This window comes from Hippopotamus amphibius, chromosome 1, assembly GCF_030028045.1.
Source record: "Hippopotamus amphibius kiboko isolate mHipAmp2 chromosome 1, mHipAmp2.hap2, whole genome shotgun sequence".
In the NCBI taxonomy this organism is placed as follows: domain Eukaryota; kingdom Metazoa; phylum Chordata; class Mammalia; order Artiodactyla; family Hippopotamidae; genus Hippopotamus; species Hippopotamus amphibius.
The window spans coordinates 128,022,967-128,036,819 of NC_080186.1; the positions used below are offsets into that span (position 1 = coordinate 128,022,967).

At 38.5% G+C, this 13,853-nt stretch overlaps 2 protein-coding genes across 6 annotated transcripts in view; one reads left to right on the forward strand and one right to left on the reverse strand.

Moving 5' to 3' along the window:
- Positions 1-13,853, forward strand: part of UIMC1 (ubiquitin interaction motif containing 1) — a 140,374-nt gene that overhangs the window by 62,317 nt on the left and 64,204 nt on the right. For all 5 annotated transcript variants that reach the window (XM_057728363.1, XM_057728354.1, XM_057728388.1 and 2 more), the window contains one exon: positions 13,429-13,553. In XM_057728363.1, the coding sequence (XP_057584346.1) occupies positions 13,429-13,553 (125 nt within the window). The remainder of the gene's footprint in view (positions 1-13,428; positions 13,554-13,853) is intronic.
- On the reverse strand, positions 8,489-9,002 carry LOC130849479 (60S ribosomal protein L23a-like). The gene has a single exon (XM_057728400.1). It carries the CDS (start codon positions 9,000-9,002, stop codon positions 8,532-8,534), a length of 471 nt encoding a protein of 156 aa, XP_057584383.1. The 3' UTR covers positions 8,489-8,531.

Genomic DNA, 13,853 nt, shown 5'->3' on the forward strand with positions numbered 1-13,853 from the left:
GCTTTCTCTAGATGCGGTGAGCGGGGGGCTACTCTTAATTGTGGTGCATGGGCTTCTCATTGCGGTGGCTTCTCTTGTTGCAGAGCACAGGCTCTAGGCATGTGGGCTTCAGTAGTAGTGGCATGCGGGCTCAATAGTTGTGACTCATGGGCTCTAGAGCGCAGGCTCAGTGGTTGTGGCACATGGGCTTAGTTGCTCTGCAGCATGTGGGATCTTCCCGGACCAGGGCTCGAACCCATGTCCCCTGGGTTTGTGTTTCACATATCAGTTTATGATCCACTGAGTTAATTTTGGGAATGGTGTTAGATCTTTGTCTAGATTCATTTTTTGGAATATGAATGTCCAGTTGTTCCAGCAACATTTGTTGAAGATCATCTCTTTGCTTCATTGTATTGCCTTTGCTCCTTTGTAAAAATCAGGTGAATGTATTTATGTGGGTCTATTTCTGGGCTCTCTTCTGTTCCATCGATCTATTTGTCAGTTCTTTCACCAGTACCACACTGTTTTGATTACTGTAGCTTTATGTAATAGGTTTTAAAGTCAGGTAGCATCAGCCCTCCAACTTTGTTCTTTTCCATCAATATTGTGTTGACTATTCTGCCCTCTCCATGTAAACTTTAGAATGAGTTTGTTTGTATCCACAAAATTACTTGCTGGAATTTTGATTTGGATTGCATTGAATCTACAGATCAGTTGAATCTTTTTATCCATGAACATGGAATATCCCTTTATTTAGTTAATTCTTATTTGATTTTGTTCATCTGAGTTTTGTAGTTTTCCTCATATAGATCTTGTACATTATTTCATTACCAATGTAAATGACATTGTGTTTTAAATTTCAAATTACACTTGTTCATTGCTGGTATATGGAATGTGATTGACTATATTAACCTTGTATACCATAACCTTACTATAATTACCTAATAGTTCCAGGAATTGTTCTGTCGATTCTCTTGGATTTTCTACTTTGATAATAGTGTCATTTGTGACACTATTTTTTTTTTCCTTCCTCGTCTGTAGACCGTTTATTTTTTTTCCTTCCTCGTCTGTAGACCGTTTATTTTTTTTCCTTCCTCGTCTGTAGACCGTTTTTTTTCCTTCCTCGTCTGTAGACCGTTTATTTCCTTTTCCTGTCTTATTGCATTAGCTGATATGTCCAGTACACTGTTAAAAAGGAGTGATGAGAGGGGACATCCTAGCCTTTTTCCTGTTCTTAGTGGGAAAGCTTTGAGTTTTTACCATTTAGTAGATGTTGGCTATAGGTTTTTTATAGATATTCTCTATTAAGTTGAGAAAGTTCTCTATTCCTAGTTTATTGAAAGGTTTTATTGTCAATTAGTGTTTGCGTTTGTCCAGTGCTTTTCCTGAATCTGTTGAATATGGTCATGTGATTTTTCTTTTTCGTTTTGTTTATGTGCTGCACTACATTAATTAATTTTTGCATGTTGAACTAGCATGCACATCTGGGATAAATCCCACTTGGTCAATGTGTATAATTCTTTTTATACATTGTTAGATTCAATTTGCTAATATTTTGTTGAGGATTTTTGCATTGGTGTTAATGAGAGATATTGGTCTATAGTTTTTTGTAATGTTTTTGTCTAGTTTTAGTGTTAGGTTTAATGGTGGTCATTAAACCTAGAATGACTTGGGAAGTATTCCCTCTGTTTCTACCCTCTGAAAGAGACTGTACAGAATTTGTACAGTTTCTTCCTAAATGTTTGGTAGAATTCATTAGTGAATCCATCTGGGCCTGTTGCCTTTTGTTGTGGAAGGCTAAATATGGATTCTGTTTCTTTAATAGATATGGGTGTATTCAGACTGTCTGTTTCTTCTTAGGTAAGTGCTGGCAGATTGTGTCTTTCGAGGGAATTGGTCTGTTTCATCTAGGTCATCAGATTTGTGGGGATAGAGTTGTTCATAGTATTCCTTTATAATTATTTTAATGTCCATGAGATCTGTAATGCTGTCCTCTTTTTCATTTTTTTTAAGAACTTTTACTGAGATATAATTGACCTACAATAAACCGCATGTATTTAAAGTGTACAATTTGATAATTTTTTTCTTATTAGTAATGTATATATGGCAATCCCAATCTCCTAATTCATTCCACCACAAACCATCCCCCCCTGCCTTTCATTTCTGATACTTGTAATTTGTGCCCTCTCTTTTTTTAGTCAGCCTAGCTAGTGGTTTATCAATCTTATTGATTTTTTTTTTTTTTTTTTTTTAAAGAACCAGCTTTTGGTTTGGTTCATTTTCACTATTGATTTCTTGATTTCAATTTCATTGATTTCTACTGTAGTATTCTTATTGTTTTTTCTTCTGCTTACTTTGTACTTAATTTGCTCTTCTTTTTTTTCTGGTTCCCTAAGATGTAAATCTCTTGAGATTTCTTCTTTGATCCATGAGTTATTTAGAATTATGTTATTTAATCTTCATGTATTTGGGGATTTTCCTGTTATCTTTCTGTTACTGATTTCTAGTTTAATTCCATTGTGGTCTGAGAACAGACAATGCATGATATCTCTTGCTTTAAATTTGTTGAGGTGTGTTTTATGGCCCAGGATATGGTCTGTCTTGGTGACTGTTCTATGTGAGCTTGAGAAGAATGTGTGTTCTGTTGTTTTTGGTTGGAGTAGTCTGTAGATGTCCATTATGTTCAGTTGATCGATGGTATTATTGAGTTCAGCTATATCCTTGCTGATTTTCTGCCTGCTGGATCTGTCCATTTGTGATAGGAGTGTTGATTTTTCCAGCTGTGACAGTGGATCACCTGTTTCTCCTTGCAGTTCTTTTTTTTGCCTCACCCATGACACTCTTTTGTTAAGCACATATACATTAAGGATTGTTATATCTTCAGGGGGATTGATCTCTTTATCATTCTGTAATGCCTTTTTATATTCCTGATAACTTTCCTTGCTTTGAAGTCTGCTCTGTCTAAAATTAATATAGTTACTCTTGCTTTCTCCTTTTTTTTTTAATATTTATTTATTGGGTTGTGTCGGGTCTTAGTTGCAGCACGTGGAATCTTCATGGTGGCATTCAGGATCTTTGGTTGTGGCTCATGGGCTCTTTGTTGCATTGCACAGGCTCTAGAGTGCACAGGCTTAGTTGCCCTGCAGCTTGTGGGATCCTAGTTCCTGGGCCAGGGATGGAATCCAAGTCCCCTGCATTGGAAGGCAGATTCTTAACCACTGGGCCACCAGGGAAATACCACTCTTGCTTTCTTTTGATTAGTATTAGCATGGTATATTTTTCCATCCATTTACTTTTTTTTTTAAATATTTGTTTGTTTATTTGGCTGTGTTGGGTCTTAGTTGCAGCATGTGGGATCCTTGTTGCCACTTGTGGGATCTTTAGTTGCAGCATGTGGGTTCTTCAGTTGCGGCACATGGGATCCTTTAGTTGCAGCATGTGGAATCTAGTTCCCTGACCAGGGATCGAAACTGGGCCCTCTGCATTGGGAGCTCAAGAGTCTTAGCCACTGGACCACCAGGGAAGTCCCCATCCATTTACTTTTAATCTATATTTGTCTTTGGATTTAAAGTGAGCTTCTTTCTTTCTTTCTTCCTTTCTTCCCTTCTTTCTCTTTCTTTCGTTCGTCCTTCCTCCCTCCCTCCCTTCCTTCCTTCCTCCCTCCCTTCCTTCCTTCCTTCCTTCCTTCCTTCCTTCCTTCCTTCCTTCCTTCTTTCCCTTCCCTTCCCTTCCCTTCCCTTCCCTTCCCTTCCCTTCCCTTCCCTTCCCTCCCCTCCCCTCCCCTCCCCTCCCCTCCCCTCCCCTCCCCTCCCCTCCCCTTCTTTTTTTAAAACAAATTAGCTTCATTAGTCTTTTCAAAGAATCAACTTTTGTCTCTGTCGATTTTCTTCAGTTTGTGTTTTTTTTTTTGGCTGCTCCATGTGGCATGTGGGATCTTAGTTCCCCAGCCAGGGATCAAATCCATGCCCCTTGCATTGGAAGCATAGGGTCTTAACCACTGGACTGCCAGGGAAGTCCCTAAAGTGGGTGTCTTGTAGACAACAAATAGTTGAGTCTTATTTTTTGATCCACTGTTACAATCTCTGTCTTTTAATTGGTACATTTAGTCCATTGACATTCAGAGTGGTTACAGGTATATCTTGTTCAGTTGTTCGTCACTTTCACAATTTTGTTTTGTTTTTACGCAAATTGAGGGTTTGTGGCAATCCAGTGTCAAACAAATCTATCGGGTGCCATTTTTCTAACAGCATTTGCTCACTTTATGTCTCTGTGTCACATTTTGGTAATTCTTGCAATATTTCAAACCTTCTATCAGCAAAAAGATTACAGCTTGTTGAGGGCTCAGATGATGTTTAGCACTTTTTAGCAATGAAGTATTTTTTTTCAATAACGTATTTTTTAATGAAGGTGAAACTGTGCAACTCTGATTGGGACTTGAATCCACGCTCCAGGACTTGAACCTGGCCAAAACCCAGTTTGGGACTTTAACCCACAGTTTTTTTTTTTTTCTTTTTTTAATATATTTATATATTTTATTGGCTGTGTTGGGTCTTTTTTCTTTGCTGTGTGTGGCCTTTCTTTAGTTGCGGTGAGTGGGGGCTACTCTTCGTTGTGGTGCATGGGCTCCTCGTTGTCGTGGATTCTCTTGTTGCGGAGCATGGGCCCTAGGCACGTGGACTTCAGTAGCTGCAGCACATGGGCTCAATAGTTGTGGCTCACGGGCTCTAGAGTGCAGCCTCAGTAGTTGTGGTGCACGGGCTTAGTTGCTCTGCGGCATGTGGGATCTTCCTGGGGCAGGGATCGAACCCGTGTCCCCTGCATTGGCAGGTGGATTCTCAACCGTTGTGCCACCTAGGAAGCCCCTAACCCACAGTCTTTTAACTGAGATCACACTACTGGTCTCAGGACTTAATGAAGCTCAGGTTCTTGATGGCTTGTCACAGAAAGAATTCCATGAGAGACAAAGTGATAGATAAGAAGTGGATTTATTTAGAGAGAAAAACACTCCTCAGACATAGTGTGGGCTGTCTCAGAAGGCAAGAGCGGGGACTTCCTAGGTGGCACAGTGGTAAAGAATCCACCTGCTAATGCAGGGGACACAGGTTCAAGCCCTGCCTTGGGAAGATTCCACATGCCACGGAGCAGCTAAGCCTGAGCGCCACAACTGTTGAGCCATGTGCTGCAGCTATTGAAGCCCACGCGCCTAGGGCCCATGCTCCAAAACAAGAGAAGTCACTACAATGAGGAGCCCGCACACCGCAATGAAGAGTAGCCCCTGCTCATAGCAACTAGAAAAAACCTGTGTGCAGCAACGAAGACCCAACGCAGCCAATAAATAAATAAAATAAATAAATTAAAAAAAAAAAAGAAAAGAAGCAAGAGCAGCACCAGAGTATGGAGTTGTCAGTTTTTATAGGGGTGGGTAATTTCATAAGCTAATAACTGGGAGGAATATTCCAGCTGTTTTGGGGAAGGGGAGGGATTTTCAGAAATTGGGCCACCACCTACTTTTTGACCTTTATGGTTGGCCTTAGAACTGTCATGGCGCCTGTAGGTGTGTCATTTAGCTTACTGATGTGTTACAATGAGGTATACTGAGGCTTAAGGTCTAGTGGAAGTTGACTCTTTGCCATCTTGGACCTGTTTGGTTTTAAATCAGTTTATGTTGTGTCCTTGGGCTATGTCAGTCTTTTAAAAGTTGTACCCTTCCCTCCTGTTTCAAAGGTATGCACATTGTTTTTGACATATTATTGCACACTTAATAGGCCACAGTGTAGTATAAACAACTTTTATATGTACTGGGAGATAAAAAATTCATATGACTCACTTCATTGTGATACTCGCTTTAGTATGGTGGTTTGGAACAGAACCCACAGTATCTCCAAGGTATGCCTGTGTTGATATAGTATTAACATCTACCTTGTTGCTGTTCCCATTTTTGTCTTCTGTTCTTTTCCTGCCTTTTGTGGTTTTAATTGAGTACTTCGTATGATTCCATTTTCTCTCCTTTCTTAACATTTCTGTTAGAGTTCTTTTCTTTTACTTTCAGTGTTTGCTCTAGAGTTTGCAGTATACATTTACAACTAGTCCAAGTCCACTTTCAAATAACATTATACTGCTTCATGGGTATTGTGTGTACTTTATAATAAACAATATAATGCTTATTTCTCCTTTCTATCGCTTATTACTATCATTCATGTCACACTCATATATATAAGCATGTATGTAATATATATGAGCATACCTAATCAAACACATTATTACTGTTAGTTTTTTTAAAAAGCTATTATCTGTTAGCTCAATTAAGAATAAGAAAAATCAAAGTTTTTATTTTGTCTTCACTTATTCCTTCTTTGATATTCTTCCTTTGTTTCTGTAGATCCGAGTTTCTGACCTAAGTTATATTCCTTCTGTCTAAAGAACATCTTTAAACATTTCTTGCAAGGCAGGTCTATCAGCAACAAGTTCTCTCAGTTTTTGTTTGTCTGAGAAAGTAGACTTTCTACTTCACTTTAGAAGAATAAATTCACAGGGTACCGAATTCTATGTTGATGTTTTTTTTTCTCTCAAGACTTTAAATATTTTACTCTCCTCTTGCTTGCCTGGTTTCTGAGAAGTCAGATATAATTCTTATCTTTGGTGCTCTGTAGGTAAGTTGTTTTTTCCCTATGGCTTTTTTTAGGACTGTGTCTTAGATTTTCTCTAGTTTTTCTGTAGTTTGACGTAGCCTGGATGTAGTTTTGGGGGGCATTTTTCCTTTTGGTGTTCTCTGAACTTTCTTGGATCCGTGGTTTAGTATCTGACCTTAATTTGGGGGAAATTCTGAGTCATTATTTTTTCATATATTTCTTTTGCTTCTGTTTTTCTTTTCCTTCTGGCACTCCTATCATGTGTTTGTTACTCTGTTTGTAGTTGTCCCACAGTCTTTGGATATTGCCTTATTCTTTTCAGTGTTTGTTCTCTTTATGTTTTAGTTTGGCGATTTCTATTGAAATGTCCTCAAGCTCATTCTTTCCTCAAGGTGTGTCCAGTCTACTGATAAGCCCATCAAAGCATTCTTCATTTCTGTCCAGTGCTTTTTTTTTTTTAAATACATTTATTTATTTATTGGCTGCATTGAGTCTTTGTTGCTGCACAGGGGCTTTCTCTAGTTGCGGTGAGCATGGGCTACTCTTCGTTGTGGTGCACGGGCTCCTCATTGCGGTGGCTTCTCTTGTTTCAGAGCACGGGCTCTAGGCGCATGGGCTTCAGTAGTTGTGGCACAGGGGCTCAATAGTTGTGGTGCATGGGCTTTAGAGCACAGGCTCAATAGTTGTGGGCTTAGTTGCTCCATGGTATGTGGGATCATCCTGGAGCAGAGATTGAACCCATGTCTCCTGCATTGGCAGGCAGATTATTAACCACTGCACCACCTAGGAAGTCCCTGTGTAATGTTTTTAATCTCTAGCATTTCTTTTTGTTTCTTTCTTAGAATTTCCATCTCTCTATTTACATTGCCCATCTGTCCTTGTTTGCTCTCTACTTTATCCATTAGAGCCCTTAGTGTATTAATCATAGTTGTTTTAAATTTCCAGTTTGATAATTCCAACGTCACTGCCACGTCTGGCTCTGTTGTATATTCTGTCTTTTCAGATTGTTCTTTTTGCCTTTTAGTATGCCTTGTAATTTTTTCTTGATAGCTGGACATGATGTACCAGGTAAAAGAAACTACTGTAAATAGACCTTTAATAATGTGGTGTTAGAACTTGGCTGGTAAGGGAAGCATTCTCTAGTTCCCTAATTAGGTCTCAGTCTTTCAGTTAGCTTGTATCTCTGGAATGTGAACTTCACAAGTGTTTCTTAGTTTTTTCCTCCCTCTTTAGGTGGGAGAGGATAGCTAGAGTAGGTTGGAGTTTGGTGTTTCCCTTCTCACAGGTCAGTTAGACTCTAGTGATACTCCATCAATCTAGACTCTGATTAATTAGTTTCTCCTACGGCAGGCCTTGTTAAAAAGAACAGAGTGTCCTGGAGTATTTCCAAATAGCTCCTTTCCCCTTCCCTCTTTGGGATGCTCAAGAGGAAATTTCTCCCATATTTATTGTGAGAACCAGGTTAAACTCTTGGAGGTAAAACTCACAAAAGTTTGTGGGCCCCCTTTGACTGAGTTCCCCAGGAATTTTTAAGTCTCAGCCTTTTCCACACTGAGCTTCCAGCAATTTTTCCATTATAGTTCAGGTTTTCCTACCCTGCCACTGATTTCTGTGTTAGTTTTCACTCTTGATTCTCTGCTCTGATAAGCCATGACTCCCTGTATTCCCTTGTCTGTCTCTCCATCTTGGGAGCAGTGGTTTGCCCTGTGTCCTCCCTTCTCATTGATCCGAGAAGAGTTGTTGATTTTGCAGTTTATTCAGCTTTTTACTCGTTAGTACAGAGTGGTGACTTCCAAGCTCCTTACCTGTGGAATCAGAGTCTGTTTCTGTAGTCGCTGTTATATTTTCTTTTTCTTTTTCTTTTTCCTTTTTTTTTTACATAGTGAAAACTTTTATATTTAGAATTAGCCAGCTGGACTCAGTTTAGATGATCCCAATTTTGTTGGCAACATCCAAAGCGTCATAATCGGGGGCCAGTCGAACATATGCCTTCTTCTCTCCATCAGGCCTGATCAGGGTGTTCACCTTAGCCACGTCTGTGTCATAGAGCTTCTTCACAGCCTGTTTAATTTGGTGCTTGTTGGCCTTGACATCCACAGTGAACACCAGTGTGTTGTTGTCTTCTATTTTCTTCATGGCTGACTCAGTGGTGAGCGGGAACTTGATGATGGCGTAGTGGTCAAGCTTGTTTCTCCTAGGAGCGCTCTTCCGAGGATATTTGGGTTGCCTCCTGAGCCGCAGTGTTTTGGGCTGTCGTAAGGTGGGTGACGTCCGGATCTTCTTGTTTTTATGGCTGTGGACGCCTTTCAAAACCACTTTCTTGGCCTTCAAAGCCTTTGCTTTGGCTTTGGCTTTGGGAGGGGCAGGGGCTTCCTTCTTCGCCTTCGGCGCCATCTTCGTGAAAAGGGTTTCCGCCGTTATATTTTCATTTGGCTTTTACAGACTTTATCATTTTTATATGTCTTCATGATTAGTATTTTGATAACAACATCTGAGTCTCTTGAGTTAACATTCCATAATATACTTAACCATGGCCTTGCTTTTAGGTATCCAAGTCAGTCATCTTATAGGTTATAGTGTAATGAACTTCTTTTTGCCTATAACACTTTTCTTCTTTTCAGTGATTGTTCAGGATAAATTCCCAGAAGTGGTATCACTTTGAGAATGCACATCTGTACGGGTTATGACACAGTGCTTTGCTGCTTTCAAAGTGTTTTATAAATTTACATCATGACGGGCAATTTATTGATATTTCAGCCATACCACAGTTGCAGAGCTATATCTGTTTTGGAAAAGGAAGTTCTTAGGAAAAGATTTGGGCAGGAAAATAATTTATCTTTTGTTGCTGCTGTTGTTGTTACATGAAATGTTTTCTTTCAGTCATTTTAAACAACCACAGATTGTACAGGGTCTCTCTGTCTAGTTTTGTGCTCTGGATTGTTTGGATTGTTAACAGCCTGTTTTGCACCTCTCAGTGGGAGGCTAACCTGAATGTGGGGAGATGTTAATCATCATAAATTATGACCAGCATAATCAGCTTCACACAAATTGTGTATTACTTTGTGTTTAGTATCAGCAGAATCATCTGATAAGCTGAGTAAACCTAATTCAGTTAGAGACTCTAAGGCTGACACTTGCTGACATTTTCCTTTAAGGAGCGTTCCTCCTGGGTGGGATTCCAGTTTGTTTTTTCCCTCTCTTCTAGTGGTTGGGTTCTCATGTAATAGAGAGGTTAGGTAAAATGTGTCCTAGTCAGCAGTGATGTTTATTGCGTTTTAGTCTCAGATCATGGTTATATAAAAAATAAGAGACAGTAACTAGTGAATGAGTGTCTTTTTAAATCTGATTGTGGTTAAAGTAAATACGTAGTGGTGGCATTGTCAAATTAAGTGCCTGTATGTTGTTAGTGAAAGATAATCTGAATTAAAGTTTTGGATTTCTTTAAATAATATATAATAACAGTAAATAATTTGTTAATTGACAGTAATAAGTAACAGTTATTGGACACTTGTTATGCATCAGGTGCTATTCTAAATATTTCACATGTATCCTTGTAATAGCCTTAAATACTATTACCTCTGTTTTTCTTGTCTGTGAACTGACACTTGTTGTTAAATCACAGTGTTTACATGAGAATCCCTAAAGTCAAGAGTATATTTTATTTACTTTACATGCATGTTCACAACAGATTAAAAGAAGCAAAGAAAAAAGAGGGAGGAGGATTGTCAGAGACCAGTTCCAGTATTCAGGTGTAGAGGATAAGTAACCTGCTGAAGATTGCACAACTAAAGAGGCATAATCAGGAATTAAACCCACGTAGTCTGGCTCAGGAGCTTCCTCTCTATGTAGTTGAAAACAGAAAACCTTACTAAGTTTTTGTTTTCATGTTAATGTAGCAAAGTGTGCATCTCCCCAGAATCTTCAGGGAATATAGCATGTTTTAGAAAGCAGAGTATTACAAAGACCTCATATTTACCTCTTGTGCATTACATGGTTTTTGGTTCTCTTAAATTGAACGTAAAGGATGTAATCAACTTTTCTTGATGACTTAGTGACTTCGTTGAGAATGAATAATCATGTCATAAGAATGTCATTTTTTTTCATTTTATCTCTTCTAGTGGTATGTAGTGGTAGCTCATTTTAACTTGGTCATTCCAGAATTTTCTTTTGTGAAGTATCTGTTCAGATCTGTTGCTCATTATTATTATTTTTTTATAAATTTATTTATTTATTTATTTACTGATTTATTGGCTGCATTGGGTCTTCGTTGCTGCACATGGGCTTTCTCTAGTTGTGGAGAGCAGGGGCTACTCTTCATTGTGGTGTGCGGGCTTCTCCTTGTGGTGGCTTTTCTTGTTGCAGAGCATGGGCTCTAGGTGTGTGGGCTTCATTAGTTGTGGCACATAGGCTCAATAGTTGTGGCTCACAGGCTCTAGAACACAGGTTCAGTAGTCGTGGCACATGGGCTTAGTTGCTCCGTGGCATGTGGGATCTTCCTGGAGCAGGGATCAAACCCATGTCCCCTGCATTGGCAGGTGGATTCTTAACCACTGTGCCACCTAGGAAGTCCTCCTCATTATTTTTTAAATTAGATTGCTTGTTTTCTGGTTATTGAATTGTAGGTGTCTTCATATATTCTGGATTCAAATCTTTTGTCAGATTATATGTATTGTGAATATATTCTTCCATTTTGTGGCTTACCTTTTTATTTCCTTTTTCTTTTTTTCACTTTAAAAATTTTATTATTTAAAATTTTTTTCCTTTTTATTTTCTTAACAAAGAGAAGTTTTATATTTTGATTAGGTCCTTAAAATAATTTTTTTTTTCTTTCTGGGTCTTGTCTAAGAAATATTTGACTACACCAGAGTTACGAAGATTTTCACCTATGTTTTCTTCTAGGATTTTTATAGTTTTAGCTTTTACATTTAAATATACAAGGGTGAGGGGCTTCCCTGGTAGCACAGTGGTTAAGAATCCGCCTGCCAATGCAGGGGACACAGGTTTGATCCCTGGTCCAGCAAGAATCCCACATGCCACAGAGTAACTAAGCCCGTGCGCGACAACTACTGAGCCTGCACTCTAGAGCCCATGAGTCACAACTAATGAGCCCACATGCTGCAGCTACTGAAGCCCATGCACCTAGAGCCTGTGCTCCACAAGAGAAGCCACCACAGTGAGAAGCCTGTGCACCACAACGAAGAGTAGCCCCTCCTCTCTGCAACTAGAGAAAGCCTTCACGCAGTAACGAACACCCAACACTGCCAATAAATTAAAAAACTTAAAATAAATAAATATACGAGGGTGAGTCAGAAATTATCTGCACTTCTTACTGATTTTATTTTACTTTTTAAAAATAGATTTAACATTTACCTGATTAAGTCAGGGATATACAAAAAGATGTAGTCAAATGTCCCTCCCTCCCTATCCCTTTGTGCCCAACTACCTGTATATAACCACTTTGATTAGTTTCTTATTTATCCTTCTTGTGTCACTCTTCGCAGAAATTAGCATACTGTATACTCTTTTGTAAGTGCTTTGCTTTTTTTTTTTAACGTAATACTGTGTCTTTGAAGTCATTCTATTCCCAGACCATAGATACTTTCCTTATTCTTCTTATAGTTTTATGTATGTATAGCACAGTTTATTCAAGCAATGTCCTATGGTGGCCATTATGTGGATTCCGGTGTTTTGCAATTTCAAACAATGCTGCAGTGAAAAATGTAGTGCATGTTTGCTTTTAAACAAAATTGGAAATATATCATTAAAGTAACAATTAAAGTAAATTGCTAGAATTGGAATTGCTGGGTCATATATGTAGTTTGTTTGTCATTGCCAAAATCCTCTCTATAGGCATTATACAAAATGGCAATTTTCTAATTCTGTCATTTCTTTTACATTTATTCGCTGGAATAATTCTTTAAAGAGAAACTTCTCTTCATCTATGTGGTTACCCAGTAGTATAGCTTGTATTGGAAGAGTAGGACAAAAGCTTGATTTCTATCCTTTTATTTACCAGTTTTCAAAATAGTTGATTCACTAATATTCTTCAACAGTGACCAGTTAGTTGTGTCGTTTTTAAGTACTATTATGAACTCATAGATTTAAACGTATTTAGTGTGTTTTAATTCATTGCACTCATTATCCTTATTGATGTTCCAGTGGCCCCATTTTTGGCCAGTGAGAACCTTTTTAAGTTGGCTCTTAAGTTCTTTTGATATGACCCTAGTAGTACCTGATAGGTTCATTGCTTATAGATATGACAGATATTCTAGTTCATCTTCTACATTTCATGCTGTAGACTTAGAATCAACTATTTCTCTCCAAGGTACCCCAGTTACTATTAATGGAAAATGGTGTTTGGAGATGTTCTTTCCTACTGGGTAAATCAGAGGATTCTGAAGAATAAAATTATTCTGGTTAAATGTTGAGCATAAAGCAAATATGTATAAAGTGTTGTGTAGCAAAAAGCCCTGGGGTGGGAGTTAGTTCCTCTTATTTATTCATTCACCAGGTATTTATTTGAGTATCTACCAGGTGCTAGTTACTCTTTTCTGGTGCTGGAGATACAACAGTGAACAAAAATAGGCAGAAACTCTGCCTTCCTAGGAGCTCACAATCTAGTTAAGCCAGGATTCTTGTAACTGCTGCTACTGATCTTTGCCAGCACCTTGCCTTTTGGGGCTTTCCTCATCTATAAAATTATAAAATTGTATTAAATGGTCTGTAGTGTCTTTGCTTGAAAAGTTTAATAATTCTGTTTCTTGTCTACATGCTGATTCATTGTGGTGTCCCTCTCTCTCTTTTCCCTATCTTCTTACAGAAATGACAGAAGAAGAACAATTTGCCCTGGCTCTCAAAATGAGTGAACAGGAAGCTAGGGAGGTGAACAGCCAGGAGGAGGAAGAAGAGGAGCTCTTGAGAAAAGCCATTGCGGAAAGCCTCAATGTAAATATGCTGTGTTGAAAAAGTTTGTGAGAATTGGTCAGCAGTATTCTTTTATTTCTGCAGTGTTATGGCTGTATTAGGAACTAGCTGTGGTAGTTCATAGAGTTTTCAAGTAACAGATATTTCCCATGATAGTTTTTAAAGTCTGTATGAATTTTTGGTGAACTCAATTTGAATTTTGTTAATTCTGTATGAAAGTTTTCAACCTCACAGATTTTTTAGTCCATGGCTTAAGAGAACCATAGTAGCTTCTTCTGCATAGCTTCTGAAAAGAAAAACTGAGTACCAAGAAACCGAAAG

Coding starts and splice junctions, on each gene's coding strand:
- LOC130849479 (XM_057728400.1), bottom strand. CDS start 9,002: ATGGCGCCGAAGGCGAAGAAGGAAGCCCCTGCCCCTCCCAAAGCCAAA.